At 38.3% G+C, this 24,987-nt stretch overlaps 5 protein-coding genes across 6 annotated transcripts; 2 read left to right on the top strand and 3 right to left on the bottom strand.

Moving 5' to 3' along the window:
- Positions 1-552: 552 nt before the first annotated feature.
- On the bottom strand, positions 553-6,068 carry LOC110159615 (tumor necrosis factor receptor superfamily member 12A). 2 transcript variants are annotated; one of them, XM_020924195.2, is made up of 5 exons: positions 5,652-6,068; positions 2,342-2,440; positions 2,122-2,265; positions 1,865-1,916; positions 553-1,761 (listed from the first exon to the last, which is right to left on the bottom strand). In XM_020924195.2, the coding sequence occupies exons 1-4, from the start codon at positions 5,731-5,733 to the stop codon at positions 1,876-1,878; spliced, it is 366 nt and encodes a 121-aa protein (XP_020779854.1). In that variant the 5' UTR covers positions 5,734-6,068; the 3' UTR covers positions 553-1,761; positions 1,865-1,875. The 2 variants fall into 2 exon arrangements, with proteins under 2 accessions (XP_020779854.1, XP_020779853.1); XM_020924194.2 differs by having other exon boundaries at positions 1,869-1,916; positions 5,652-6,059.
- A 1,207-nt stretch (positions 6,069-7,275) lies between these two features.
- rnf40 (ring finger protein 40) lies at positions 7,276-15,265 on the bottom strand. Its single transcript, XM_055150267.1, has 20 exons — positions 15,122-15,265; positions 14,579-14,727; positions 14,327-14,494; positions 13,930-14,245; positions 13,651-13,851; positions 13,302-13,423; positions 13,018-13,164; positions 12,868-12,942; positions 12,642-12,761; positions 12,389-12,568; positions 12,164-12,299; positions 11,957-12,078; positions 11,615-11,877; positions 11,037-11,154; positions 10,807-10,956; positions 9,664-9,876; positions 9,461-9,586; positions 8,631-8,771; positions 8,449-8,550; positions 7,276-7,771 (listed from the first exon to the last, which is right to left on the bottom strand). Exons 2-20 carry the CDS (start codon positions 14,714-14,716, stop codon positions 7,595-7,597), a joined length of 3,015 nt encoding a protein of 1,004 aa, XP_055006242.1. The 5' UTR covers positions 14,717-14,727; positions 15,122-15,265; the 3' UTR covers positions 7,276-7,594.
- A 122-nt stretch (positions 15,266-15,387) lies between these two features.
- phkg2 (phosphorylase kinase, gamma 2 (testis)) lies at positions 15,388-18,631 on the top strand. Its single transcript, XM_020924207.2, has 10 exons — positions 15,388-15,555; positions 15,967-16,078; positions 16,157-16,332; positions 16,406-16,460; positions 16,538-16,603; positions 16,722-16,885; positions 16,967-17,057; positions 17,142-17,295; positions 17,427-17,552; positions 17,792-18,631. The coding sequence occupies exons 2-10, from the start codon at positions 15,984-15,986 to the stop codon at positions 18,035-18,037; spliced, it is 1,173 nt and encodes a 390-aa protein (XP_020779866.1). The 5' UTR covers positions 15,388-15,555; positions 15,967-15,983; the 3' UTR covers positions 18,038-18,631.
- An 89-nt stretch (positions 18,632-18,720) lies between these two features.
- Positions 18,721-20,064, bottom strand: cfap119 (cilia and flagella associated protein 119). The gene is made up of 8 exons (XM_055150523.1): positions 19,944-20,064; positions 19,827-19,861; positions 19,687-19,752; positions 19,435-19,598; positions 19,285-19,355; positions 19,093-19,209; positions 18,939-19,002; positions 18,721-18,725 (listed from the first exon to the last, which is right to left on the bottom strand). Exons 1-8 carry the CDS (start codon positions 19,965-19,967, stop codon positions 18,721-18,723), a joined length of 546 nt encoding a protein of 181 aa, XP_055006498.1. The 5' UTR covers positions 19,968-20,064.
- A 785-nt stretch (positions 20,065-20,849) lies between these two features.
- si:dkey-220f10.4 (tubby protein) lies at positions 20,850-24,801 on the top strand. Its single transcript, XM_055150077.1, has 12 exons — positions 20,850-20,920; positions 21,821-21,974; positions 22,047-22,253; positions 22,542-22,676; positions 22,774-22,932; positions 23,006-23,148; positions 23,228-23,389; positions 23,468-23,580; positions 23,655-23,769; positions 23,846-23,941; positions 24,308-24,479; positions 24,573-24,801. The coding sequence occupies exons 1-12, from the start codon at positions 20,879-20,881 to the stop codon at positions 24,704-24,706; spliced, it is 1,632 nt and encodes a 543-aa protein (XP_055006052.1). The 5' UTR covers positions 20,850-20,878; the 3' UTR covers positions 24,707-24,801.
- The last annotated feature ends 186 nt before the right edge of the window (positions 24,802-24,987 follow it).

A 24,987-nucleotide genomic window follows, 5' to 3' on the forward strand; every position in this document is an offset into this window, starting at 1 on the left:
ATACATTGAGGCTGAAAAATACCCAAGGTAATATTGGTACATTTCCTTTATTTGCCTAGTAAAGTATACAGGAAGTCTCAAACAATGCCTGTTAAGACTTTTTGTACAGATTTTTCCCAGAATTCCTCACTAGCTGACCTCTCAATATTTACCTGTCTTTGAGGGTTATTGTACAATAAGCTACATTTTGGATTGCACAAATCCTTTGAACAGGTCAGCCAGTTCAGACTTACTCAATAATGTTAGTGTTAACTGAGACAGTTCAATTCTATTCAATACAAAATACATCCACATTGCTAACATCATATAGGTCTAATGTTAACATACATACATTATAATATGCTTTATGTATTAATATGCTATAATATGCTTAATGTATATTAACTTAACTTCACCTTTGGCCTACTGAAATTAATACACCTTTCAATGATATTCCCATTTGATATTGAATTGATATGTAAAATATTTTAAATAAGTCCATAGTAAGGAATATAATGTATCTTGACAAAAAAACAAGGTGGGGAGACTAGAAAAACAAGAACTGAAACCACATACAAAACAACTGGTCAGTTTTATTGTGAAAATACATTTGGTACATAAAACTGTTTATAAGGTTGCCTAAAAAGAAGCCAGTGCATGTACAATATTTACAAGAATCTATACAAAGCGAATAAAGGCAGGAAGTTTTAGCTCAGTAACATTGAAAGCTGGCCTTCGAAGAATCTTCACCGGAGTCCCTTAAAAATCATGTGCTTGTACCTTACAGATTGACAACACTGTAAGATTTGTACAAATAAATAATATAAACATCTAGAAAACTAAAAACAAAGAATGAGTTTGTATGTTGCTACAAATACTCTGTCGATTTTGTGAATGGAATAAAAAGCAGGAAACAGCAACGCACTTGTTTAGATCCAGGAAATTCAAACCAGACTTCCACTGTTTTTTTTTTTTCACTCCAGCCGTAAATATAAAATGTTTTGGCAGCGTTTAAATTGCGTGGCTCCACCTTCAATAAGTGGAGGTGCTGTTTCCATTACTTGTACATTCCTTGTTCCATGTTAGTGTTTCCTTACGACTTAATGTAAAACATTGGGTGGTAATGTCAAACTTAACAGTTAAAGAAGTTTAAAAAGTTTTGGACCCATGAACAGTGCATAAAAACAGTTTCTTCCCTTCATCTGATTGCTTTAATAACTATGAAGTACTGGCAGAGTTAGATGTGATTCATCTAAAAGTAGCTACATTCAAATGGCCTTGATGTGCCAGGTATGAAGTTTATGGGATCTTACATTCAACCAACTGGAACAAATTATATTGTTTTGTGGATTAATTTCCTGAGCACCAATTTGTATTTTTCTCTACAGAAACTACTAGGTCATTACCTCTGACCAATCAAACAATTAAAGAACTATTATAGCTGGGGTGATATGTCAGTGTACCCTTCAAGCCTGTCCCAAGCTGGGAATAATATGGGAGGAGGCACAGCTTATATCAAACAAATATGGAATCACTATGTCTTCCAAAGAAGGTGAGACAAGTTGTTTGACAAGTTCACCAACAGAAGAAAACATCTGGATTGAAACAGAAAAAGTCACTTGTCCACTGTTGCTATGGAGGTGTTTGGGTTTCCACTACTGGACCTGCACTGAGGAGGAGACACGGTGTAATGTCCAAAGGTCCATGGAGAATATACCCTACAGTCACAGTTTAACAGAGGCGGACCTCATTGTGAGGGTGGTCACATCAACCATCATGAGGCTGAAGAGACAGAGAAAAGTAGTTTAGTATGCATATAAGCATCACATATAAATGTTATTAGACTACTTATGGAGAAGTGTCACACAAATATTAAAACACTTACTTACTTTAATGTTAAGCTTGATAAAGTGGTCCTGCAGTTTCTTCAATAGGTTCTGTAACAAAAATAAAGGAACCTTCACTAAAGACCCTCTTAAGTTATTATTAGTTACTATTAGTTAGTTATTATTTTTGCTCTCAATGACAATCTTTCAACACTGTTATTGGGGTCCATATTTTCAAATATAATGTTCATTATCTTTATTTGGAAAAGGAGCTAATCATGTCCTCTGTGTTATTATGTTGATGATGCAGTCTCACCACGTAAAGGCCTCTTGTGGGATTTGCGTCGGTGCACCATAACCCCAATAATGAGTGCGGCTCCTACAAGGACCACTGCTAACACGGAGAAACTGGTGATTGCGGCCAACTTCCACACATCTGGAGTGTCATCTATGGACTTGCCTGTCAAAAACACAAAACATGATCAACTCTGTGCTCAAAATCTTTGATGATATTGAGGTGAAAGTGGGTGGCGTACATGTGTTGCAGGACGGAGTCTTGGGGTACTGTTTGCACGATGAACACGGGACACACACGTCCAAATCTGAGTTCCAGAACTCTGCACTGTTGCACTGACCTGCAAACAAACACCACAATTCATTAGTGAAAAGAATCAGGGATGGAGAGGGACATCAGTGTTATCACATCATTATACAGTATTAGTATTGGCAGAACTTTTTCACTCCAGAAGTAATCTTACATAACTCCAGTTCTCCAGCAGTGCTTGAAAATATTTATGTCACTGCAACCATCCTGACAATGTGCCACACTAACATGTCAGGTGAATATTTTGTTAATATTTTTAATAGGCCATTTTGCTCAAAGATGTGCAAAATAAATAAAATTAATTAATTAATTGCTCAGACCATAGAAGACTGGTATTGTAACCACTGTTCCAACATTATACCGAGAAGCACATTACACTGTCCATTGAATTTGAGTTGCTAAGTTACAAAGTAAACATCCATGCACCCAAATGCACTTTCATGATATTTGTTTTCATATTGTATTGAACCCAGTGGTGGGAACTAGCTGTGTAACTCCTCTGGACTCAGATAAGACACGTGCACATGAAAAAGCACGTTTGTGGCTTTCCTCTAAAAAGAAACTGGGGAAATTCCTTTGGGTTGGTGCCATCAGCGGGAGTATTACTCAGTGACTTTGGGCTCAGGATGTGTGATAGACGGTGGGCGCTTGAACTGTTTGTGTTGTGTGCAGTGGTACGTGTGCGGCCGGGCGGGTGGGACAGAGGAGACATCAGCAGGGGAGATCACTGTCTGCAGACATAGAGCATCGCTTCATCTATTTTTATGGCCTCCTCACAGCTGAACAATTAAAACTTCTGCACTTCCAGACGAGAACAAAGATTTAGAACGAAAGATGAAACGCAGAGGGGACAGTAAATAAACAGAAACATTATTACAAGTCGTTTGTTTAATCTGTGGCTGTGAGATAGGGTTACAGCCTGGCCTCTGCAAACAATACATTATAACGTTAAGCAACGGAGGGAAGTATCTGCATTGAATTAAAAGTAACGTTACTTTAAAATTAGTATAGTAAAAAAAATGTTTTTTTGTCAAAACATGCTACTCACTGTCAAAAAACAATAACATGATTCTTCATGACCAGCCATATGCTGTGACTGCAGTGGTCTATGTTGGCTAAGTGTCGCTCATGGTAATATGCACAGTTTAAATGAGACAGAGAGCATTCAACCCACTGCAGCGCTATGTATGACACATTTTTTAGGTAAATAGACTTTATCCTCTAATATAATGCAATATTAATCCATATCTTTGCTCAAATTGCATTACTGTGGAAAACAATTGTTTACACCACAATTAAAAGTATCCTCGCTGTGGACTCTTTCTAGCAAGAAAATATTTCTGCACATTTGTTGCTTTATGGTCTATTCACTTCTTGCACAATACTTGAACCTTAACCAAGACATTTGAAGAAATTTTTAGCACACTGCTACATTCACTGCTATTTCTTCTGTTTGTAATCAGGATAATGCAAAGATCAAGAGATAATTACTTTGTCCAGCCTCACCCACCTTTATCACAAGTTATTCTTGTCCTCGTAAGATATCTTAATTTCTTTGCAGAAATGAGTACTGAGTTTTGACAAATAAGCATCCTGTAGTATTATCTCTGCTGTGGTTACAACTATTAGTCATAAAACCACTAGCACAGAGAGTGGTGAATGAAATGAATGTCTGAAACATGGGTTTTGTGGCTACGTCAACTGAAGAAAGTTAAAAGAATAGAATCATTTAGTCTTGAGTTGCCTTGATAACATTTCCTTACTGTTTAGAAGGCATGTTCAGCATGTGAGTTGCATTTTGAGGAAATTGTTAATTAAGACTTTATTTCCTAGTTAGATTTTTCCTTAGTTCAACTCTGATAAAGATATTTGTGGCATTTATGTATACAAGACAACATGCTTTTCTTGCTAAATCAAATCGTTTCAGCTCATTGCAAACAGAAAAAGAAGCAGTCTTTAGCAAATTTGTAGCTGGAACCTCAACAGTGAAACATTTCAGAATGGTCTGATTGTCTCATCATGGGGAATTAAGAGAAATCTCCAGATCTGTGCAATCTTTCCTTTACAAGAACAAGATCCTGAGGTACATTGTAGCTGAACAAAAGGTTGGATCACATTACTAAAGGCACAAAGTAGTACCGGCCATTAACAAGCCTGCGTGAAAAAAGACATCTGTTGTAAAAAGTCATGTCGAAGGTATTTGGATGTGTCCTTAGAGGCCAACCCCAGCCTCCTGCTCCACTGATTTTACTGCAGTGGTCACCGTAACAACCCTGTCACACATCTTGTAAGCATTTCTGTGGATGACTTCAACTCTACATCATTGAGCGAGAGAGAAAGGGGAGAAAGGGGAGAAAGGGGGAGAGGGAGGGAGAGAGAGACTCCAAAGGTCAGAGGAAGGAGGTGAACTGTGACTGCTGGTTCATGTGTCCAAACTGTGAAGCCTCATTGTTTATACAGAGAATATAAACACCTTAACATGCCTAGCCAGTCTTTAACGGCCACATAGACATACTTTTATGGACTGCCTGTGAGTTATGCATGAATGAGGACATATTTTAGAGTTGTTGCCCCCAGGACCTTGGCAGATCTCTGCACCTCGGCTGACAAAGGGTGTTTTGGGTGTGGGGGCCTGTATTTTGTCACGAGTGAGAAGGAGGAGGAGTGGGTGGACCAACAGCTGATGACCAGATGTACAGATTGTTCACACTCATATTGTAGTAGACTTTGACTTATTTCTTTGGGAAGTGCTGTGTGAATAATCTTTATGCATTGTTGTCTCTTCTGATATCAGTCTGTGTCTCGAGTCAAAGCCAAATCTGCTCACGCTGATGGAGGAAAGCCTCTTCAAAGAGTCTGGAAACAGGAGAGGTGAAAGCATATCTCTCTAAACTGGACACTAAACAGAGCGCTGTGCATGTGGTCTGTCCATTCTCACTCGAGGGGCACGGATGGACGGGGTGAAATAAGGCGATAGGAATGCGGAACCGGTGAGATATGCAGCTGGTAAAGGAAGCCAACTGTAAGCAGTGCGGTATCTGCGTCCATCATAACGGAGGACCACCGGGCCTGAACTTGTGTTCACATGGACCAACATAGAACGCAATAGCTGTAGACAAACCGACGTTAAACTGAGAAATCTATCACTTTACTTTCACACATTTAAAGGCAACCCAAAATGTTTGAAAACATTTTCACAAACAACGTGTTGTAAAATAAAATTTAAAAAGTAATCCACTTACTTCTCTGAGCATCCACTCCGTGGAAATGAGTCACAGCTGCTATGATAATCCCGCACAAAGCGCAAAAGGTATTAGAAGCCATGTCTGAGTGTTAAAGCTGCTCGCCGTGTCCCACAGAATTCCCAAAAGTTCATGTGCGCACCAGCCCGCGCTGCTTGGTTTTCACCATGGAAAAGCGAGCATCAGAGTGAGTCACTTGGAGGAGTCTGCGCCTTGTTTTAATAGCGCACACACCCACGCCACAGTTCAACTCCTATGACTCATTTCCTATGTACTGTATGCTCGGATCTTCAGCGCGCGCTCACAGGAAACTCCACAAGCGCGCTGCGTGCGCTCACTACAGTCCCTCACATAAAAGTCAGAATTAAATCAGCCTTATTAGTAAAGGTGTACAAAAATGTTAAGGTTTGGAACCACGCCTCTAGTTTTTACATGATTTTGTTACGCCACAGGCTGTGTGTCTGGACTTAATACTGTTCTCATTGTTATTACCACGCCTGTCGACGTCATTCTCTGCGCAATGCCAAAAAACACAAGTCTCTGGCATGAGTGCGAGTCCCATACGCAAAAGCAGCAGGAGAAAACAGATGACATTCCCCACTAAAGCTACGTGCACATTAATAAAACTTTCTGCACACCCGGAACACTTAGATAAGCCTTTTCTCCTCGGCTTAGACCCTAGCGCACAGACAAAGAGCTGACACAGGCATGTTTTTGGAAAGTTAAAAACTAAAAACTGTCCCTGACACAGGGCGCTGTGTGGAGCTGGGTGTAACTGCCGCTGTACAAATATGCAAAAACAAAGCGAGAAGACGCATGTCTTTGGTGTCTGTCTCACCTTTTAATAAAGACCACTGCAAGTGTAAACTGTTTATGGCAGGTGGGGCAGTCTGTTGTGTGAACAACAGCCACTCCTAGCTGACTCTGACCTCTGCCAACCGACTCTCTTGAAACTTTTCTTAACTGATCCCAAATGCCTGATAAACTTTTTATGTATTCACTCGGTCTCTGCAGCCTGAAGATTTTTTCTGCATGTGCAACATGGTGTGAACCGCCTTTCCCACAAACGCTAACGTCAAACAGACGTTGCCCAACCTCCCTGTAAATAGTTCACATCATCGGGGCAGAGGGGGACGGTTTTCATTGGCCCAATTAGCTCTGAAGCATGTTGTTGGACAGATGTTTTTGTACTCGCTGTCACGGCTAACCTTTAGGAGAGCGGGTCCTGGAGCAGAGAAGCACAGCACACTAAGGACACCCATATGAGCTGACTTTCCACTGCAGTGATTTCATCAGTAATGAGGCACTATAAGCTGCAGATGTTGTGTCCAACTCTGCAATAGGAACCATGGCAACAGGATGAACACACACTGAGGACTGTGCCCAAGGTGATCCAAGCTCTCCCGTATGTGCTGACCGCCCGCCAAACTCTCTGACGCACTGGATTTGTAAATACTATAGGCTAACCAAAAACTCCTTGGGCCTGAAGTGCTTTGTTTATTGGAAACACGCTTTGTTTTACACGTCTGGGACTGAATTGTTAACCGATGTCTTATTTTAATTTATAATTTAAAGTTCAATGCAAATATTTTTTCCAAATCAGGAAAGATAAAACACATCAAACTTTGATACATTAAAAACACTTTATCATGGGTCTGTTTTGTTATGACTACATGATAGAGGAAATCAGTGTGGACCAGCTCATTGTGTGCAAATGCATCCATGTGTTACAAACAACTGTTTATTCACTACAATGTTAACAACACAACACTTGTGTCACTTTCGGTTTGGTCACAATATTATTTATAGACTGACAATGATGCAGCACTTGAAGTTTTTCAGCAGAAAACAAGGGGCACCCAGGACCTGTCACATTTCAGTTTGTGTGTTTCTCTCTTTTGGTTCTCCACACTTTTGAAGTCCTTTTGTTTACCCTATTTGCTTTAAGTAATGTAGATGCGGTGAAAGTCATTGGCTCCGAAGGCACAGTTGCACTTTGGGCACTTCCTTTGCCGTGTGTCATAGCGCATCTTGAGACATTCATAGCAGAAAACGTGGAAGCATTTCGTGAGTACGGTCTCTTTGTCTCGCATGTTGCAGCAGGGGCATCTCAGCTTGGCCTGGGTGCAAAAACAAATGCAAAAAATTGCAAGTTATTTGATTGTAAACATTTCAGTCAGGCGACTGGCACTGTGAGTAGCAACGGGTGTAAAAATTATGACTATAGACATCCCAAAGCACAAATGGGTTGTAATGGAGTAGCAGTGGAAGAGCTTGAGATCACTTCCTGGCTTAAAGACACGGTGTATATGGGAAAAAGAAACAGTCCACAAAACAATTAAATATACATTGCAAAGTGATTCTCAAACTATGGTGTAGATTCCAATTGTGATACACATGGCTCTTAGGGCTTTTTGACAAGTAAGCTAAACACATTCTTCTAATTGGATCTTATGTGAACGGTGTGTGTGAGTGTTGGTCCTATTTGGAGAAGCCGATGGCGCAGATTAGCCTAGCTGTGGCTACAATAGCACCTTAGCACCACCGATTGTGGAGTGAAAGAATAATTCACTGTAACTGAGTGCTTTAGGTGTCTCTAAAGGTGCTATATAAATCCAATGCATTATTATTATTAACTTAATTAAAATAAGTGAAAACAACAACATTCTAGACCCTTTTAACACAATACGATGGTGCATGAGAGGACATGGTCTATTTTTTACCTTTTTCAGATTGATTAAAAAAGTCATTCTTTGAAGTACTTTACAGTTATATTTAGTCAGTTATTGAATCCAACCTTATATTGGTTAATCTCCTCTTGTAAAATCTCATCCGCATCAGAGTACACCTCCACCTTCTTCTGTTTCTCCAGCTTCCGTCTCAGCCTGGATAGATCCTCCTATTCAACAGCACAGGGAGCATTCAGATTAGAACTTTTGTCTGCTGCAGCTATGTGACCCTAATGGAGATGCTACGTACCTGTGCACGCTTGAGGTTGCTGCTCTCTCTCTCACGGGCTGTGCGGTTCTCGGCCACAGACACCTGGATCTCTTTGAGTTTGGCTTGAGTGTGCTCCAGCTGCACCTTCAGGTCTTCTGCCAGCTGGGCCGCCTCCACAGCCTGCAGCAGCGTGGAGGAAACCGGACACAGTCAATTAAAACTAGTGCAGACCAGAAATGCGGAGGTGCTACAAGACGCCGCTATTACCATGAAACCTTTTATCAGCACATAACCAGTTTGGACAGTCTTGCTTTGTGGTCCAATGTTAATGGTTTCATGTTGAATGTATTTACTGTGCTGTTAACATAAACTTCTATGACAGCAGGTTTCCACAGCAAACAATGCATTTTAAAATTCTCCGTTTTGGCTTCCAGGCAACTACTGGTTTCACTTAAACTAAGTAGCCTCTCTCATGTGTTTCCATTTTAATTTTATTGTTAGCACGTTGTAAGCACATAACAGTATTGTTTTTGAAACTACAAAAGTAAATGAACATTATGTCTTTCATAAATCTATTCCACTGCTCTATAGTATTCAACATGGAAGGTAGAAAAATTTGAAATACTCAAATAGACCAATAGACTTAACACCATTTAACAAACATTTAAGAGACATTTTTTTCCATTGTTGCTTTGAATCAAGGACAATTCAGGGTTAGAGCTGCTTGCATTAATGTCTCACAGGCATCTGAATGCACCAAACTAAAGTGGTGATATGGGAAGGTGTGGCATTTGGCACCTGCTGTGAAACAGAAACCCATCTGGCAATAATCTCCAGTCAAGTGACAAGTTCAGATGAAAATGTCTCACCTTCCTCTTGTTGAGTTCCAGTGCCTGTGTCCGCACGGCTAGCTCCTTCTCCAGAGTGGCCAGTGTGCTTTGAAGAACGCCCTCCTTCTCTTCAAGTTTCTGCACCACAAGCAGCTGTGCATCCACCTGAGGAAAACACAAGATGCACTTTCATAACAGACTTATTCCCAACATTTTTCCAACATATTTCATGAGTTAAATACCTGGGTTTTGAAAGTGAGGACTTGGTCGGCCAGTTCCTCCTTCTCCTCCTTCAGTAACTTATAGATCTGGTTTGATTTGATTCGCTCACTCATTAGTTTGAAGTTGGCATCATCCTTTTCCCGGAGTTGCTGCAGGAGCCGACTGTTTTGTTCCTGCATGTCTTCGAAGGCCTGGCCTGTGACATCCATCTCACTCAATAGATTTTCTTCCTCCTGGAAACAACATAGTAATGTGACAATTTTGTACTGACTCACACCTTGAATAGTGGTATTAGGAATAATAATGTCTGTGCAATCTCTCAGTCATCCAGGTATAATCCATAGCAAAAGAAAAAGTCAATTCTTTGAAAAAGGTTTGTCCAGTTGACAGTCTTGCTATAGGAATAATGATATTAATTATATTATTATAATATTAATTTACAGTGGTGCTTTGGTTATAGTAGTAGTGTAGTCTTTAATTGTTTTATCCTAACCCTCATTTATTCCATCATTCACAGTTGCATCATTTTTTCTTACCTTCTTTCATTCTGTATAGGCCAACCAGGTCCAATAAATGTAAGTGGTATGAACTCACAAGTAGCTTTTTAATGCCCTGATGCCAGTACAATTCTACTCACTGCACTTTTAACTTGTAATAGGTAAAACAGCTTTGTTCTGGGTTTTATCCTCTGATAATATACTTTTCCACTCGGGCTCCAAAGCATACGCAACTGCAGCTTATTCATTCATCAATGCAGTGAAACAGAAATTCAAACATCATATTCTGTTCAAATTTTGTACATAGTGTTATGATATCATCAACAATAATGAGCCTTTAGCCAGCTATACAACCACTTATTTTGCATCGTAATAGCTAAAATAATTAACTACAGATCAGTGGGGTTAAAATACAACTCATTCAAGTGTTCAGGGAAATATCAGATGCAGTAGCAGAAAAAAAACAAGTTTTATACTATTTATTCTATTTACTTACAATATCTGACCTCCACACTTTAGGAGCAGAATTGTGCAGAATTGTAACAAGCAAAGAACTTTAGACTACACTTGACAATCTTCCATTTTTCTCCCAAATGGTTATTTACTTGCTCAATGCTAACAACAGAGTGAAAAAGTAATATATGCACTAAGTGAGACAAAATCTACCTGTTTAGTAGCAGCCAGTTTCTTTTGCAGATGCTCAATCATCTCTTCAGCCACCCGAATCTTCCTTAATGCATCTTCGTCAGCTAACTTTTTACTCTCCTTTCTCTCCCTTTCCTCAAGCTCTCGAACCCGCATTCTTAACTCCTCCACCTATGTTACAAAATAAACAAAAATTAGAAACATTTGAAAAAGGCAATGATTTACTGAAGAAGAAAACTTAAAAGATATACCTCTGCTTTAGACTTGCGTTCAGCTGCCATCAGCTGCACTTTGTCTCTCTGCTCCTTTGGGGCAGATTTGTACATGTCCAATAGGAGCTTCATCTCTTTCTGTGACTCTTGGGCTTTTCTGACAAAGAGAAGAGAGAACAATATCCAGAGAAGATCACAATAGGAAAATATAAAGCATGAACCTTGGTAACCTGCATAACCAAAATAATTTTGTTTCATAAATCTAGCTCAATTGCTAAGCCAGACTTATTTAAATACCCCTGGTTTATTTTGTCACCTCCAAAAAGTAGTTCAAAGTAGTTGCGGATTTGATTACAGGCCCAAATGTTCTACTAATAATACAATAAACACTATACAACAGAAAATTAGAAACTTTAATTATTTAAATGGACAGTTGATGTACATGACATTATTTGTGTTGCATGCTTGGGAGGACTGTTGTGGAGTGAGTCTTAAAGGTCCTAGCTAAGCTGCTACTTCTATGTTTACATCAACTTAACCTAATAGAGGAACCATAAACCTTTTCAAAAACAGACCACAGCACTTTCAATATTACAAACTGTAGATGAGTGACATACTTGAGATCCACTCTGAGCATCTTCAGAGTGTCAGAGTTCCTCTTGAGTTCATCACTGCGTTGCCTCTCTCTCTCCCTCTCACGTTCGCGTTCTCGTTCAACCTCTCTCTCTCGCTCCCTCTCTCGAGCCCGCTGCCGCTCCAGCTCCTTCCTTCGTTCCTCCTCTTCCTCCTGGTCGTCTTCTTCCTCCTTCTTGACATCAATACTGTCAGACGTGCTTTCCTCAAGGATCAGAACCCCTGTGTCTCCACTCTGACAGCGCAACTGTATAACAAGTATAAAAAAAAAAAAAAATGTAACGTAAAACATATCAATTCAAGGTAATGACAATGAGTTTATGTACCTTATTAATTTCCATTTGAGTTTCTCTCAGTTTCCTTTTGAAGCGCTGTACGTCACCTTTCAGTTGCATGTTGTGGTTTTGCAAACTGCTAATTAAATGTCGCATTTCTCTGTTGATTGGTCCTGGTGAAAAAACAGAGATAAGACCATTCACTAAAAACTTCACATTAGAGCTCCACTTTAACTGTTTAGAAAAGGTAAAACATACCTGCTTGTTCATTTGCTGCTAAATTCTGTTCAAACTCAATACGCAACATCTCATATTCTTTGCGCACCTGGGCCAAGGTGTCCTCTAGCTGAATAACCTCAGTCCGCAGCTTCTTCTGAAGAGACAGCTCATCACTCTAAACAAGAAGAAAGTTGTTAGAAAGTCCAGTGAAGGCAACTCAGCAAGTTGTATTTGAAAGGTTACCAGTAAGAGGGAGAATCCTACCTCCATGTGCTCTATCTGACGAAGGTGAGCATTCTTCGCTGTCAGTAGAATGGCCCGTGCCTCATCCAATTGAGTTTTCACACCAAGAGATTCATTGTACAATAGCGAAAACTGAGACTGAAGACATTTGTATTCTGTGGTCTCCTTCACAACCTCCTCTGGAATATTGCGCAAGTCCATCTACAAAACAGAGAGGTGAAGCTAGTTACTTGCTCAGAAATATTGCATCAGATGCCCATGAAGAAAAAATTACCTTGAGTTTTTCACTTTCTCGAACTGCCTCTTGAAGCTCCACCTGAAGCTTCTCCAACTCTGCCATTCGGCTATTTGCCAATTCCTGGTAGTGCTCTAGCTCTGCATTGAGACTCTCAAACTAAAAAAAAAAAGAAGCATTTTCAGATGTAGAGTCTGGATGTTGAAATCAAGTTATTACAAAGGAATGTGTAAAAGATTTGTTATTTAAGGGCTCTGATTCTTACCTTCTGAATGTTTAGAGTGATCTGGCCTCCAGGCAACCCTCCAGAGCTGCCAGTGCTACTGTAACCAGACTTAAGCTGCAAAAACAGACCATATGTTACAAAAAAACAACATCTGAAAATTCTTACTGTTTAATAAGACATTCCACATACCTGCTCCATTGCCTCTGCAAGATGCTTGTTAAGCTTTTGTTCCCTGTTTCGTAGCTTTTCTGTATCCCACTGTAAGTCTTCTACTGTGGTCTGCATCTCAGTCACTTTGGTTTCTGCACTAGTCACTTTATCTACTAACTCATTATACTGCAGAACAAGTGAAATTACCCTTAGTTACAACAAATGGCATACAGAAATAATATATGTAACACATAGATTTGTCTGTACATGGTTTTACAATCAACACTTTGTAACAACAAAAATGCTGAATTGGAGCAGCATACCTCCATTGACATTTTGTGATGTCGGCCTTGCAGTTGAGTAGCAATGTCCCTCAGACGGCTGTATTCATCATGTAGCCTCCGATTTGTATTCATAATTTCAGTCTGGTTATCATCTTGGCATACTGTGGTAATACAAAATATAACCTACTGTATCATCACTCTTGAATGTTTGAATGCACATAAAAGATATTCATTATATAATAATTATTATTAATACACCAACAACAATATTGTATGTCTTGTTTATATTCAACATAATTATTATTAGTAATGTGTAATAGTCTGGTTACTATCAGATAATTGTAGTGATTCTGAATTCTTTCATTTGTAGTCATGTTTTTAGAATTACCTTCGGCCTGAAGCTTCTTGCACATGTCATCAATACAATTGTGTAGTCTGTCAAAGACACACACCAAGCTTCCAACAACATCTTTGCTAAACTTCATGCGATCCTGAAGATGAAGTGACAACTCCTCCTCACTGCTGTGCTCCAATATTGTAAGAAAAACTTTAGCATTCTCGCTCAAAGGAGGTGGAGGTGGAAGTGGATCTGCACAGAAAACAAAACTATTAACAAATCAGTCTCATTTTAGAATTCCACACCTGTTGGTTAAATTGTAAAACAAACCAGTTTCTTGTGGCTGCTCGGTAGATGCCGACTGCTCTTCTGTTCCTTCAGCAGGAGGAGCAGGTTGATGTAGTGCTTCAGGGACATTTTCCTCTTGGTGTTCATCTCTTGGAGGCTCTGGCTGCTCTGCAACACTCTGTCCTTCCGGCAACGGAGGCAGAGGCACAGACGAAGATGAAGTTGGCGATACCATGTTGATGCCATCTTCCTCCATTGGAGCTGAATCAGGGAGTGGAGCAGAGAATGGAACAGGGGCAGATGGAGCTGATGGCGCTGGTTCAATGCGTTTGCGTAGAATATGCATGTTTTCTTCCAGCTGAAGATCAATAAGACAACTTAATAATGTTTTTGTCCAGTGTAATATAATTAATATGACAAATACAAAACTGTGCAGTACCTGTGACCAGTAACGATTGACAATAAGGAGAGTTGTGTCATCTGTGGCCTGCCTCTTCTCCAGTTTCTCAATTTTCTCACGCAACTCATCCTCCATAGCCTGTCTCTGCTCCAAACGCTCACAGAGCTTTTTGTTTTTAAACTGGATAACCTTCATGTCCATTTCCTCCTGTGAATGGTGAATATCAGCATTGAGAACTCACATAAAAAACATGCAGTAATAATCGAGAGTGTGAAACAGGGTCAGACTAACCGTTGAAGAGACACCAGCAATGCGAATGGGTTCAATCAGAGTGGTAGTGGTCTTCTCCTCCTTTTTGCTTTTCTTCTCAGGTGGGCCAGGGGGGCTGTCCCCGCCCATGGGACGCTTTCCTCCCCCAGCACCTGACATTTTCACTTTGTCTGAATGAAAGAAGTCAAATAATTTTAACACGCATGCATGGGAAATCACAAAATCGCTACAGTGCAAAGACCAACCCTGTATTACTAGATGAATAAACTATATTATACCTTATAGGCATCTTGCAGTTTGAACTATAGCTATATATTATTGCAATATATGGTGTTAACAAATATTTCAAGAGTAATTTAAGGTTTAAGAACGGCAAAGTGCTAAGACATAAGCTAAAGCTAACGTTTTGCCGATTGATTCAAGTCTACACCATGAATCGGGCAGAAAAGATGACTCTTGGTTAATGTCTTAGTAACCGTTGCATAATACACGAAATAGAGAGGATGTTGCACCTCAGCAGGATCGGATATGTGGAATATTTAGACAAAATGTAACTGTACAAACCTTTACTACAATCGACAGAGAACGGACGTACACATAGAAAAGCGGAAGTGACACAATAGTTTTTCCGCCGGGACGACTGAAAAATCTACATTGATAAAATGTATGCCATATGAATTATATTTTACTATAAAATATAATAATTGAACTATATAAAATACAACAAATACTATTAAACGAAATGCCACGTGGTTCAACACAAACAAACAAACAAAAACATATAACTTCCTTCACTTGTCTGGAGTTTAAACTCCAACCACCAGGGGGCATTACTGACACACTCTCCTACAGGAATGTGCCAGAAATGTAAATAGTGTCCATGTCCGATCTAAATGTAAAATCTGAGAACCCTGCTGATTTTATGACTACTAAATGCACCTATAGGTGCACTTTCATGTTTGTCAGCTGATGCGTCCAGGCCTTTGTGGGATTTCACTGTAAGTAGATTTTGTCATGAGCGGAGACGGTAGCTAAGGCCAAAGTCCTTGAGGGATTTACTCTTTTGATGGGCATAGGGCTACAGTAATACGGTGTATCTGAGATAGCGCGTGAACCTGGTGAAACATAAATATGTTTTGTAATTTACGGTAAAACTATCCCGAAGATTGCCTGTACGAAAATACGCGTACTGCGGCTTTCCAGTTCCTGTAGCAATGTTGCAATATGCTGCCATTTATGGTATAGTTTTCTATAGGTTCCAGTGAAATATAGCCTATTTCTACTCCTGTTGTGTACACTATTTACAGAGAACACATATTAGCAATACATGATACATCTAATTAATTAATTAAATGCACAGCCCTCAGTCTAACAATGTTTGGTGTTGTGTGGCTCCTGTGTTGTTTCAGATTTATATGCTATCATTATGACCAAAGATATAGTTGTTGGAGATGAATTACCAGACTGGGTGGGGGCCAAAGAGTTTTACCAGAAATATGACCCCAAAGAGGTGATTGGGAGGTGAGTCCAAAAGTAAATTCTAATCTGCAGATCTGAACTGTCAGCAGTGTCATATCTACTTAATTCATTGTCTTTAAGGGGGGTGAGCAGTGTTGTGCGCAGATGTGTGCATAGACACACTGGGCAGGAGTTAGCAGTGAAGATTATTGAAATAACAGCAGAAAAAATGACTATCCAGCAGTTGGAGGAGGTTAAAGTGTCCACACTGAAGGAGATTCAAGTGCTCAACATGGTGAAAGGGCACCCCTCAATAAGTATGTATAGAAGTTATGTATTTGTTATATGTGTGCATTTCCTTTATATATAAAATTATCTGTTTACTTTCAGTTACACTTGTGGATTCCTATGAATCAGCAACTTTCATATTTTTAGTGTTTGACCTGTAAGTATTAAGTCTGGTTGATTTAACTAGACATCTTTAGGTAAAAGATAAGCTTGATTTTACTCATATATTTTCAGCATGCGACGAGGGGAGCTGTTTGACTACCTCACTGAAAAAGTAACTCTGAGTGAAAAAGAAACCAGGTGAGACAAGAATGATTGCATCTTGACATTGGATATGGAATGAAGTGTTTTTTTAATCAGAATAATCCATTGCAATGTCTTTTTATCTAAATGTATTATTTATGTGTATATTTGTAAGGAGTATTATGCGAGCTCTGCTGGAGGCTGTGCAGTACCTTCACTCCCTCAACATTGTCCACCGAGACCTCAAACCAGAGAACATTCTTCTTGATGATCAAGGACATATTAAACTATCTGACTTTGGTTTCTCAGTGCAGCTACAACCAGGAGAAAAACTCAGAGGTACTACTACAACATTTCAGATTCTGTTGCCCCTCACAGATTGTTCTTGGATGATTTTTTATTTTTATTTTTTATCTTCAGAGCTTTGTGGGACACCTGGTTATTTGGCACCTGAAATCTTGAGATGCTCAATGGATGAAATGCATCCAGGCTATGGCAAAGAGGTTGATCTGTAAGACTTATGATCTGTATACAAACATTACAGAAAACACTTTGTTGATACCAAGATTTTGATGATTTTTTTCTTGTGACTTAGTTGGGCTTGTGGAGTGATACTTTTCACCCTTCTGGCTGGGTCTCCTCCTTTCTGGCATCGTAAACAGATGCTGATGCTGAGAATGATCATGGAGGGGCGCTATCAGTTCAGCTCCCCGGAGTGGGATGACCGGTCTGACACTGTAAAAGACTTGGTAAAGTTATTGAAAATTCTTAATTTTAACAGCTTTTTTAAAATTTACATGTGTGTAGTACATATGTACTTACTGTATGTAAATGTGTCTGCCTTCTTTATAACATTATTTATAACTTTGTTTCTAATCAGATTTCCAGGCTGCTTGTGGTGGACCCTGCTACCCGTCTGACAGCTGAACAGGCTTTGGCACATTCCTTCTTCCGACTTTATCAGAAAGAAGAGTTGCGTACTTTTAGCCCAAGAAAGTCTTTTAGGGTGAGCAAAATTACAAATGTCAGTGCTTGTGTCTGCTGTCTGATTTTCCAAGAAGCAATGTGTTTATATTGGTGGTCTATATAAAATATGATGCATTTTAAGTTAAGTGTGTTATTTTTAAATGGTGTTGTTTTATCTTCATCTTTTAGAATTGGGTTCATACAAATTAAAATTTCTATAGCACATTTTATCAACAAAAAAAGTACAAGTCTCTAATTTCCTTTATTTTTTATCCTTAGGTGCTGATTGTCTCAGTGTTGGCCTGTATTCGAATGTACAGTCGATACCGCAGGGTCCGCCCACTAACCCGGGACGTTTTGGCCAGAGACCCTTACTCCATCCGTGGGGTGCGTAAGCTCATTGATGGCTGTGCTTTCCGAATTTATGGGCACTGGGTAAAGAAAGGTGAGCAGCAGAATCGCGCAGCTCTCTTCCAGAACACAGCTAAAATTGTTCTCTTGGGTCTAGAGGACTTTGATACCTAAATAGCCTCATTCCTTTTATTTTTAATTTGACCACATGCATTTTTGCCATGTTTATGTCTGTCTTTTATCAAGTTATATTTTTAGACTGTTTTAAGAAAGACCAGTTTTATTTGTTTGCCTTAAATTAAGCCTTGGTTCTGCAATTTTATCTCTGGCACGCACAATATAAAGTAAAATGCTTTTTTCTCTTTTGATTTTAGTGTTTATGTTAGGTCAACATGTTTGCACTGGCACATCGCCATTAACCTCATTGCACAAATACTATGAAAAAAAAAATAACACAATAATATAAACTGTTCATTGTATTCATTCTCAGTGAAAACCCATCCAGGTACTTTGTGTGTTGTGATATAGGAACACTGTATTAACCGATATAATTATTTACTATGACTATTACTTGATGTAGAGAAACTATTACATTCTAAGGTATGTTGTGATTAAAAGACCTGCTTACACAAACTGAATGGTTTTACTGTTTGAAAAACTCAGAACCACTGGTACCTTTTCATCAATATTTGAAGAATGTGTAATTGAACCATCTGCTTATGAGAAAATATTGGCCAATTCCTTGTGACAATAAAACATTTCAGGCAATTTTTCAGTGTGTTTTATTAGAAAGCAAATACAGAGAACATTCTTTTGCTTCTACTTTTTGTAGTATTGCATTGCTTGTCCCATTGGTTCTAGGCTGAAGATGAAAAAGAATGACATTATGAAACTAAACCAAACCAAATTATTTTAAATATTATATAATTACTGCAGAATATGTGCTTGCCTTCTTAGCTGTCCTCTGATTTTGTTGGGGAAAGGTATACATCTTCTATTTTATCATTTCATGCATAAAAATGCATATAGCTTTAAATGAAAGAATAGTGTAAAAAAAGTATAGTGACATCATTACCTGAAGTAGCAGCAACATTCTGATCAGTGCTATCCGAATATGTCAGAGACAAATCAAGTTTTAACTGTGATACAGAAAAGAAAAAGTTAGTGTACTTTATTTATGGTGTATAAAGTATACATATAATAAACATGCTTATGTTTCATTTTCATACCTGTGGAGTAAAAACAAATTTATAGAGTCTGTAGTGTCTCATATAACTGTTGTAGATGTATTTATAGATAGAAGTCACTTCCTCTGAGTTATAAAGGTCAATGCTAAATGGTGGTTGCTGTGAGAGTTACAAAAAAGTCTTAATAATGGACAATTTTAAAGCTTCGATCAATTAAATGTTTTGTTTACCAACCCGAACTGAATGACAAAGCAACAGCTCTTTGCAATATGTATGACAATGTTCTATGTTGTTAATGACAGTTTCTGCAGGAGAAAGCATGGACAAAATATGAAAGCCCTATATTTCTAGTCAACTCATTTATTAATGGTAAGAGTTACCAACCAGCATTAATCTTGTGAATAGATTTAAGGATGGATAGAAGGGTGGATGTTTGGGTAGGTTTAAAATTATTTTCTCTGCAATAAAATACTGTTTGGACATAAAGGTCCAGCAGAATTCCACGCTTTGGGTTTGGGACATCTATCTCGAGTAATTCACACAAAGTACTGTCAAGCAAAATATGTATCAAATATAGTGTACATGGCTGAAAATAGAAGTAACATTTAGAAGAGTTTAGAATATATTTTTGCACACATTTGTAGCTCAGGAATAGATTGTATTTTATTCAGCCTTTCCATATCATGGTAGCTTATGTCTGTCCTGGAATGTACAAATACACAAAAGGTTAAAAGCAAAATAATTTAACTAAAAACAGTGTATAGAGCAATTCTTACCACAGCATGACTTTGGCTTTTGGCTCTTGTGGTATCTAGAAGATCAGATATGAATGAGGTTTTACAGAAGATGTAATGCAGAGACTTTTTGAATTTCTAATAAAATAAAAATCTCACCATAATTTTTATTTCCATTGTCATCTTAGGCCAAACCAGATAATTTTAGAAAAAACACCAACCAGCTAATATTTTACAAATAAACCCTAAAGAAAACCAGATGAAGGAAAGCCCGAAAATCATCCTGGACCACTTTCTGTTTGTCAGTTTCACGGTTCCCTAGCAACGGTGGCTGCATTTCCGGTTCGTTTACTACCATAATAATGGTCATGATATTTCAGATGGTTATGTTGGTCATTAAAGTGGACATACTGTTAAAAAGCTAATGCCACATTTAAATATGACATTTCATATGAACCATTCACGTATATTTCTATAAACGTATGTTTGATGTAGGCCTAACTGATTTTATCATGAAGGCCGTCTTCTGAAATGTGGCCTTACGGTGCTGATCACTGCTGTTGTATCCATGACAACGGGATAAACCTGTGAGTTTCCCGCTGAGAGTAGCGTGTGCAATGCTAGCGCTTCTGAAGGCTTTTAGGAACAAACATCAAATGTAGATGGATTAAAACGCGAGGGTTCAATTTTTTGTAATTTATTTGTTTTTTACAAGCAAAGCAGATGTCTTTTTAATAACATTATGATGATGGCTTGGTACAATAACTCTCGACAGCGTTGATGCGAAAGTGAACTGATGACACTGGTCCGACGGTCCGATGGCTTTCTTGGTCGGCATGGCCTCCCTCGTCCTGCCCCCCCGTCCGCTCCTTGTCCATTCCCTGTCCATACTCCGTAGTGTGGTCAATATAAGAACATTATCTCCTTCTAATCCACTTTGCCTTCTGCTTCACCCGACTGACAGTCTCTCGAATGTACAAGGTAACCTACGATGTGTGAAATGGCAGAGTTTGTTTAATTAGAAACACAAGTTTGAGATTGCTCTTTTTCTGCAATCTTTGTAAGCTTTGAAGTGACACCGCCTCTAAGACATCATGGAGGATACAGATATTCGACAACAAAAACTGGAAAATCAGGTAATTAAGACATACAATTGATGGATGACAAACTGTTGATATAATTTGTCTAAATGTGAAAATCTTTTATAATTTAGCATAAACAGCGGCTGGGATTTCACAGCTACTTTGTTGTAAATTCCCCAGTATAACTGTTAGTTCAGTAACTGTTTATTTAGTTCAGGCATTTCTAGGCAGCCCAGGAGTCCTTGGGAGTACCATGGCAACGCTATTACTGGTACTTATGGAACTATAATAATAATATTATTATAAATCCATGCTGGTACCATGGTAGTGCTATTACTTTTAACCTAACTGCTGTAGCATCAGTTATTTATTTAATTGTTGCTTTAATTGTTATGTAATGCTCTAATGTTAATTAATTTGATTAACGTGATTAATTTACATATTTTGATGGATTGTTGATGTAAACTGTTTAACAGTTGTTCATGCTGATTATATGTAGTAGCTCTGTGACAATTATTTTCAGTTAGTAATATGATTTAAATGTTCTTAAATATAGATAACCAGATGAAAGGATAGATAACCTGAGAGAAAGATACAAGAAAGGGCATTAAAGCTCCTCAGATCCCTTCAAGTGTCCTCCTTCACTCTGTGATTGGAGTTTTGAATTGGATGAAGTGTCCCAGAATACATCGCATACAGTCTACAGTCCTAAACTATCTCCAATAACATTGTGTAATGCCAAAAAGTAGAACCAGTAAGCTAATTGCAAAGCTACTTTGCTGTCTAAACCACCTGGTTTTATTTGGCTTGCATCACTGAAACAATGCTAAATAAATTATGGTTAAACAAAGACTCAACTGTAGTAAAAGTGGGCATAAATAGACCAATATGTTTTATTAAATCAAGCATAATTATGTAAAATGATTACACATTATAAAATTACATTTGTTTCAGAGAGCCATTCTGATGAAAAGACAGCAGAGGAAGAGGGCTGACAATCAGATGGTAGTTTCAAATATGGACTCAAAGCAAAAGAGAAAACAGAAAACCAAATCGGACGAGACACCTCTGTTATTTAACCATTCCCTCAGTATTGCTTCCCTAACTGGTGAGTGAAGACAGTAAAGTATAACAAAAACACATTATTTTATGTCTTATGCCTCTGCTGTGTTCTTTTCAGACCAAGTTGAACATGCCCATGACAACCCAGTGGATGAGATCACACTGGGTGAATGTGACGTTCCAGAAGAGATATCTTTGGAGAAACTGGAGACAATGAAAACAGTGAACCTAGAGATCAACAAAGAGATGGAATCAAAATGTAAAGTTGAACATGATGTCCCAGTGGAAAACAAGAAATCCAAAAAGAAAAAAGAAAAGGACAAAAGTATGATATTGTTAATTATAGTGAATAATTCCTGTGTGCAGAGATGTTCTATTTAAAGGTGCAATATGTAGCTTTTTTGGTGGAAGGTCCACACCTTGCTTTTCTCTATGGAGATACTACTGTTTTGCCTGGAATACTCCATAGTACAGCCTATTTAACTTGACTAAATGCTGAGGAACATCCTAGGGCATTGTCTCCATGGAGACAAGCACGTGACAGACCCTTTACCAGAAAAGTTACATAGTGCACCTTTATGTCTGTTCTCACAGTGTTGTGTTTAATTTTTAGAAGTGGAACAAACTGAAGAAAATGAGAAAGAGCAAGAGATAGAGAGAAAGCCAAAGAAAACAAAAAAGAAAATCAAATCTAAAGGCTCTAAAGACTCAGATGACAGTGAAAAAATACAGAGACAAGAACATAAAAGTATGTACACTCTTACATAGACACTCTCAATAGAAATGTAATGTACAATATTCATCTTAATCATAACTTGTTCAAATTGATGTCTTCTTGGCTATAGAGAGAAATCCAAAAGAAGATTCAGAAGAAGAAGCAGGCACAGTTCATGAAATTACAAGTCTAAAAAATGCAAAAAAATGTGATGAAAGTGATAATGAGGAGAGCAACCAGCAGTGGCTTTCCCCACAGTCAGAAAAGAGAGCTAATAAGCTTGACACTAGTAAGTATGTTTATAATAGTATAAATGTGTCAAATCATAATTCAGTAATAAAATACTTAATCTCATCCTATAGCAAGGTGCCAAATAAGTGATGAAAGCAAAGATGAAGATAATTCAGAAAAAGAGAAAAAAGAAAAGAAATCAACAAAAAAAGAAAAGAGTCTAGCATCATTGAACTCCAACTACAGGAGGAATTCTGAAAGTGACCATGACAGAGTAAGGCATACAGCTCATTATAGAAAAAATCATTTGAAGACTGACTTTTTCTAAATTTAAAAACACGTTTATCTTTCAGACAACTTCTCCCATGTCCGTGGAGGATCTGGAGAAGTTTGCGTTGCGCCCAGCCCCAAAAGAGGTGACGATACAATGTCGAGTGACCAGAGATCGGAGAGGTATGGAGAAGGGGATGTTTCCTACGTACTACCTGCATTTGGAGAAAGATGATGGAAAAAGGGTAGGTTTAGTACTAACCAATCATACATTTAATGACATTAGAAAAACATAAATATGAACATTTATTATCCCTGCACAGGTGTTTTTAATGGCGGGAAGAAAGAGAAAAAAATGTAAAACTGCTAATTATTTGATTTCAACTGACCCAACAAATCTGTCCAGGAATACAAATAGCTACATAGGAAAATTAAGGTATATAATCCCCAATGTATTCCTGAGTAGTATTTTACTGTCCACATATTACATATTTAGCTTGCTTTCTTCAGGTCCAACGTTCTAGGTACAAAATTCACAGTATATGACGGTGGGGAAAACCCAGAGAAAAAGCCCTTTATAAAAGAGAGTGAATCAGTGCGACAAGAGCTGGCAGCAATTTGTTATGTGAGTCTAAACAGTTACTTATTCAATTAAATAAACTATAACACCTAATTAAATTGTAATTTTTGTATTTTTCCAGGAGACAAATGTGTTGGGGTTTAAAGGTCCCAGGAAAATGACTGTGATTATCCCAGGAATGATTGATGATGAAAGAGTATCCATTGCACCAAAGAATGTGAGTCTGCTGTCAAAATATCAGCACATGCCCGCCATGCTCGGTTTAGAAATCAAATCTACATCTGGGTTTGCTTAAATATTTGACCATCCGCAGCTTTAAAATTAATTAAAGCAGTGAATAGATTTTTCATTTGTTTAACAGACATCTTGGAAGACCTGAAATAACAGAAAGATTGACTTATTGGGTAACATCAAGTGGCCAAAAGTGATGTAATGAGAAACAATATGCTAAAAGCTGACGAGGAGGGAATTTTAAAATGTGGTATAGGCTTCGTAATAGTTATAAAGTGGATTTTTGTGTAAAATTTTTAGTACTCTTTAATTTTTTCTCTCATTTATAGTAGCAATGTTTTTGTTTTTTTAGGAACTGGAAACACTGCTCACTCGCCATGCCAATCACAACACGGATCAGCTCATTACTCTTATCAACAAATGTCCCAGTTGGAACGAGCAGACACACTCGTACGTTCTCAACTTTCATGGCCGTGTCACGCAAGCTTCCGTCAAAAACTTTCAGATAATTCACCCTGATAATGGTAAGATAAACACAAATGTATTTATTTTCAATCCATTAAAGTTCCTCTTGTTAATCGTCTCTTCTTTGTGCCTCCTGCTGATGTCTACTACAGAGGATTACATAGTGATGCAGTTTGGCCGTGTGGCAGAAGATGTGTTCTCCATGGATTACAGCTACCCCATGTGCGCCCTGCAAGCTTTCGCCATCACATTGTCTGCCTTTGATAGCAAGCTAGCCTGTGAGTGATGGTTTGCCTAAATGTTACAATCCAGGCCTATATAAAACTATTATTTTTAGTCATATATATTTATACACACATTTTATGTAAAATTGTACAAATACTTCAGCTTTAAATAAAATACTAATACATCTGTCCTTGTACATCTGATAATTTTAAGTTCAACCACAAGCCCTTCTTTAAAAGGTCTTATCACAAAATGTGGAAAAAACATATATGTATCAGATGCACAGGAACTGCAGCAAGATGGAGATAGACTGTTGCACAACATACGGTATGAACTGAGATG

The sequence above is a fragment of the Boleophthalmus pectinirostris genome, unplaced genomic scaffold (genome assembly GCF_026225935.1).
Source record: "Boleophthalmus pectinirostris isolate CB_2022bp ecotype Guang Dong unplaced genomic scaffold, ASM2622593v1 HiC_scaffold_14, whole genome shotgun sequence".
NCBI classification, from domain to species: Eukaryota; Metazoa; Chordata; class Actinopteri; order Gobiiformes; family Gobiidae; genus Boleophthalmus; species Boleophthalmus pectinirostris.

Bases quoted from the DNA above. Each gene is read 5' to 3' on its own strand.
- LOC110159615 (XM_020924195.2), bottom strand. From the start codon at position 5,733: ATGGCTTCTAATACCTTTTGCGCTTTGTGCGGGATTATCATAGCAGCT. The intron at 2,266-2,341 runs GTACGCCACCCA...TGTTTTTGACAG, and splicing joins GACTCCGTCCTGCAACACAT to GCAAGTCCATAGATGACACT. The intron at 1,917-2,121 runs GTGAGACTGCAT...TTTTTGTTACAG, and splicing joins CCACAAGAGGCCTTTACGTG to AACCTATTGAAGAAACTGCA.
- rnf40 (XM_055150267.1), bottom strand. From the start codon at position 14,716: ATGTCAGGTGCTGGGGGAGGAAAGCGTCCCATGGGCGGGGACAGCCCC. The intron at 13,424-13,650 runs GTAATTCTAAAA...GTATTACCACAG, and splicing joins CAAGAAGCTTCAGGCCGAAG to TATGCCAAGATGATAACCAG. The intron at 10,957-11,036 runs GTATATCTTTTA...TTTGTAACATAG, and splicing joins AACGCAAGTCTAAAGCAGAG to GTGGAGGAGTTAAGAATGCG.
- phkg2 (XM_020924207.2), top strand. From the start codon at position 15,984: ATGACCAAAGATATAGTTGTTGGAGATGAATTACCAGACTGGGTGGGG. The intron at 16,604-16,721 runs GTGAGACAAGAA...TATATTTGTAAG, and splicing joins CTGAGTGAAAAAGAAACCAG to GAGTATTATGCGAGCTCTGC. The intron at 16,886-16,966 runs GTACTACTACAA...TTTTATCTTCAG, and splicing joins ACCAGGAGAAAAACTCAGAG to AGCTTTGTGGGACACCTGGT.
- cfap119 (XM_055150523.1), bottom strand. From the start codon at position 19,967: ATGACAATGGAAATAAAAATTATG. The intron at 19,753-19,826 runs GTAAGAATTGCT...TGTACATTCCAG, and splicing joins AAAGCCAAAGTCATGCTGTG to GACAGACATAAGCTACCATG. The intron at 19,356-19,434 runs GTTGGTAACTCT...TTTCTCCTGCAG, and splicing joins TATTCACAAGATTAATGCTG to AAACTGTCATTAACAACATA.
- si:dkey-220f10.4 (XM_055150077.1), top strand. From the start codon at position 20,879: ATGGAGGATACAGATATTCGACAACAAAAACTGGAAAATCAG. The intron at 22,933-23,005 runs GTAAGTATGTTT...CTCATCCTATAG, and splicing joins AGCTAATAAGCTTGACACTA to CAAGGTGCCAAATAAGTGAT. The intron at 23,390-23,467 runs GTAGGTTTAGTA...ATCCCTGCACAG, and splicing joins AGAAAGATGATGGAAAAAGG to GTGTTTTTAATGGCGGGAAG.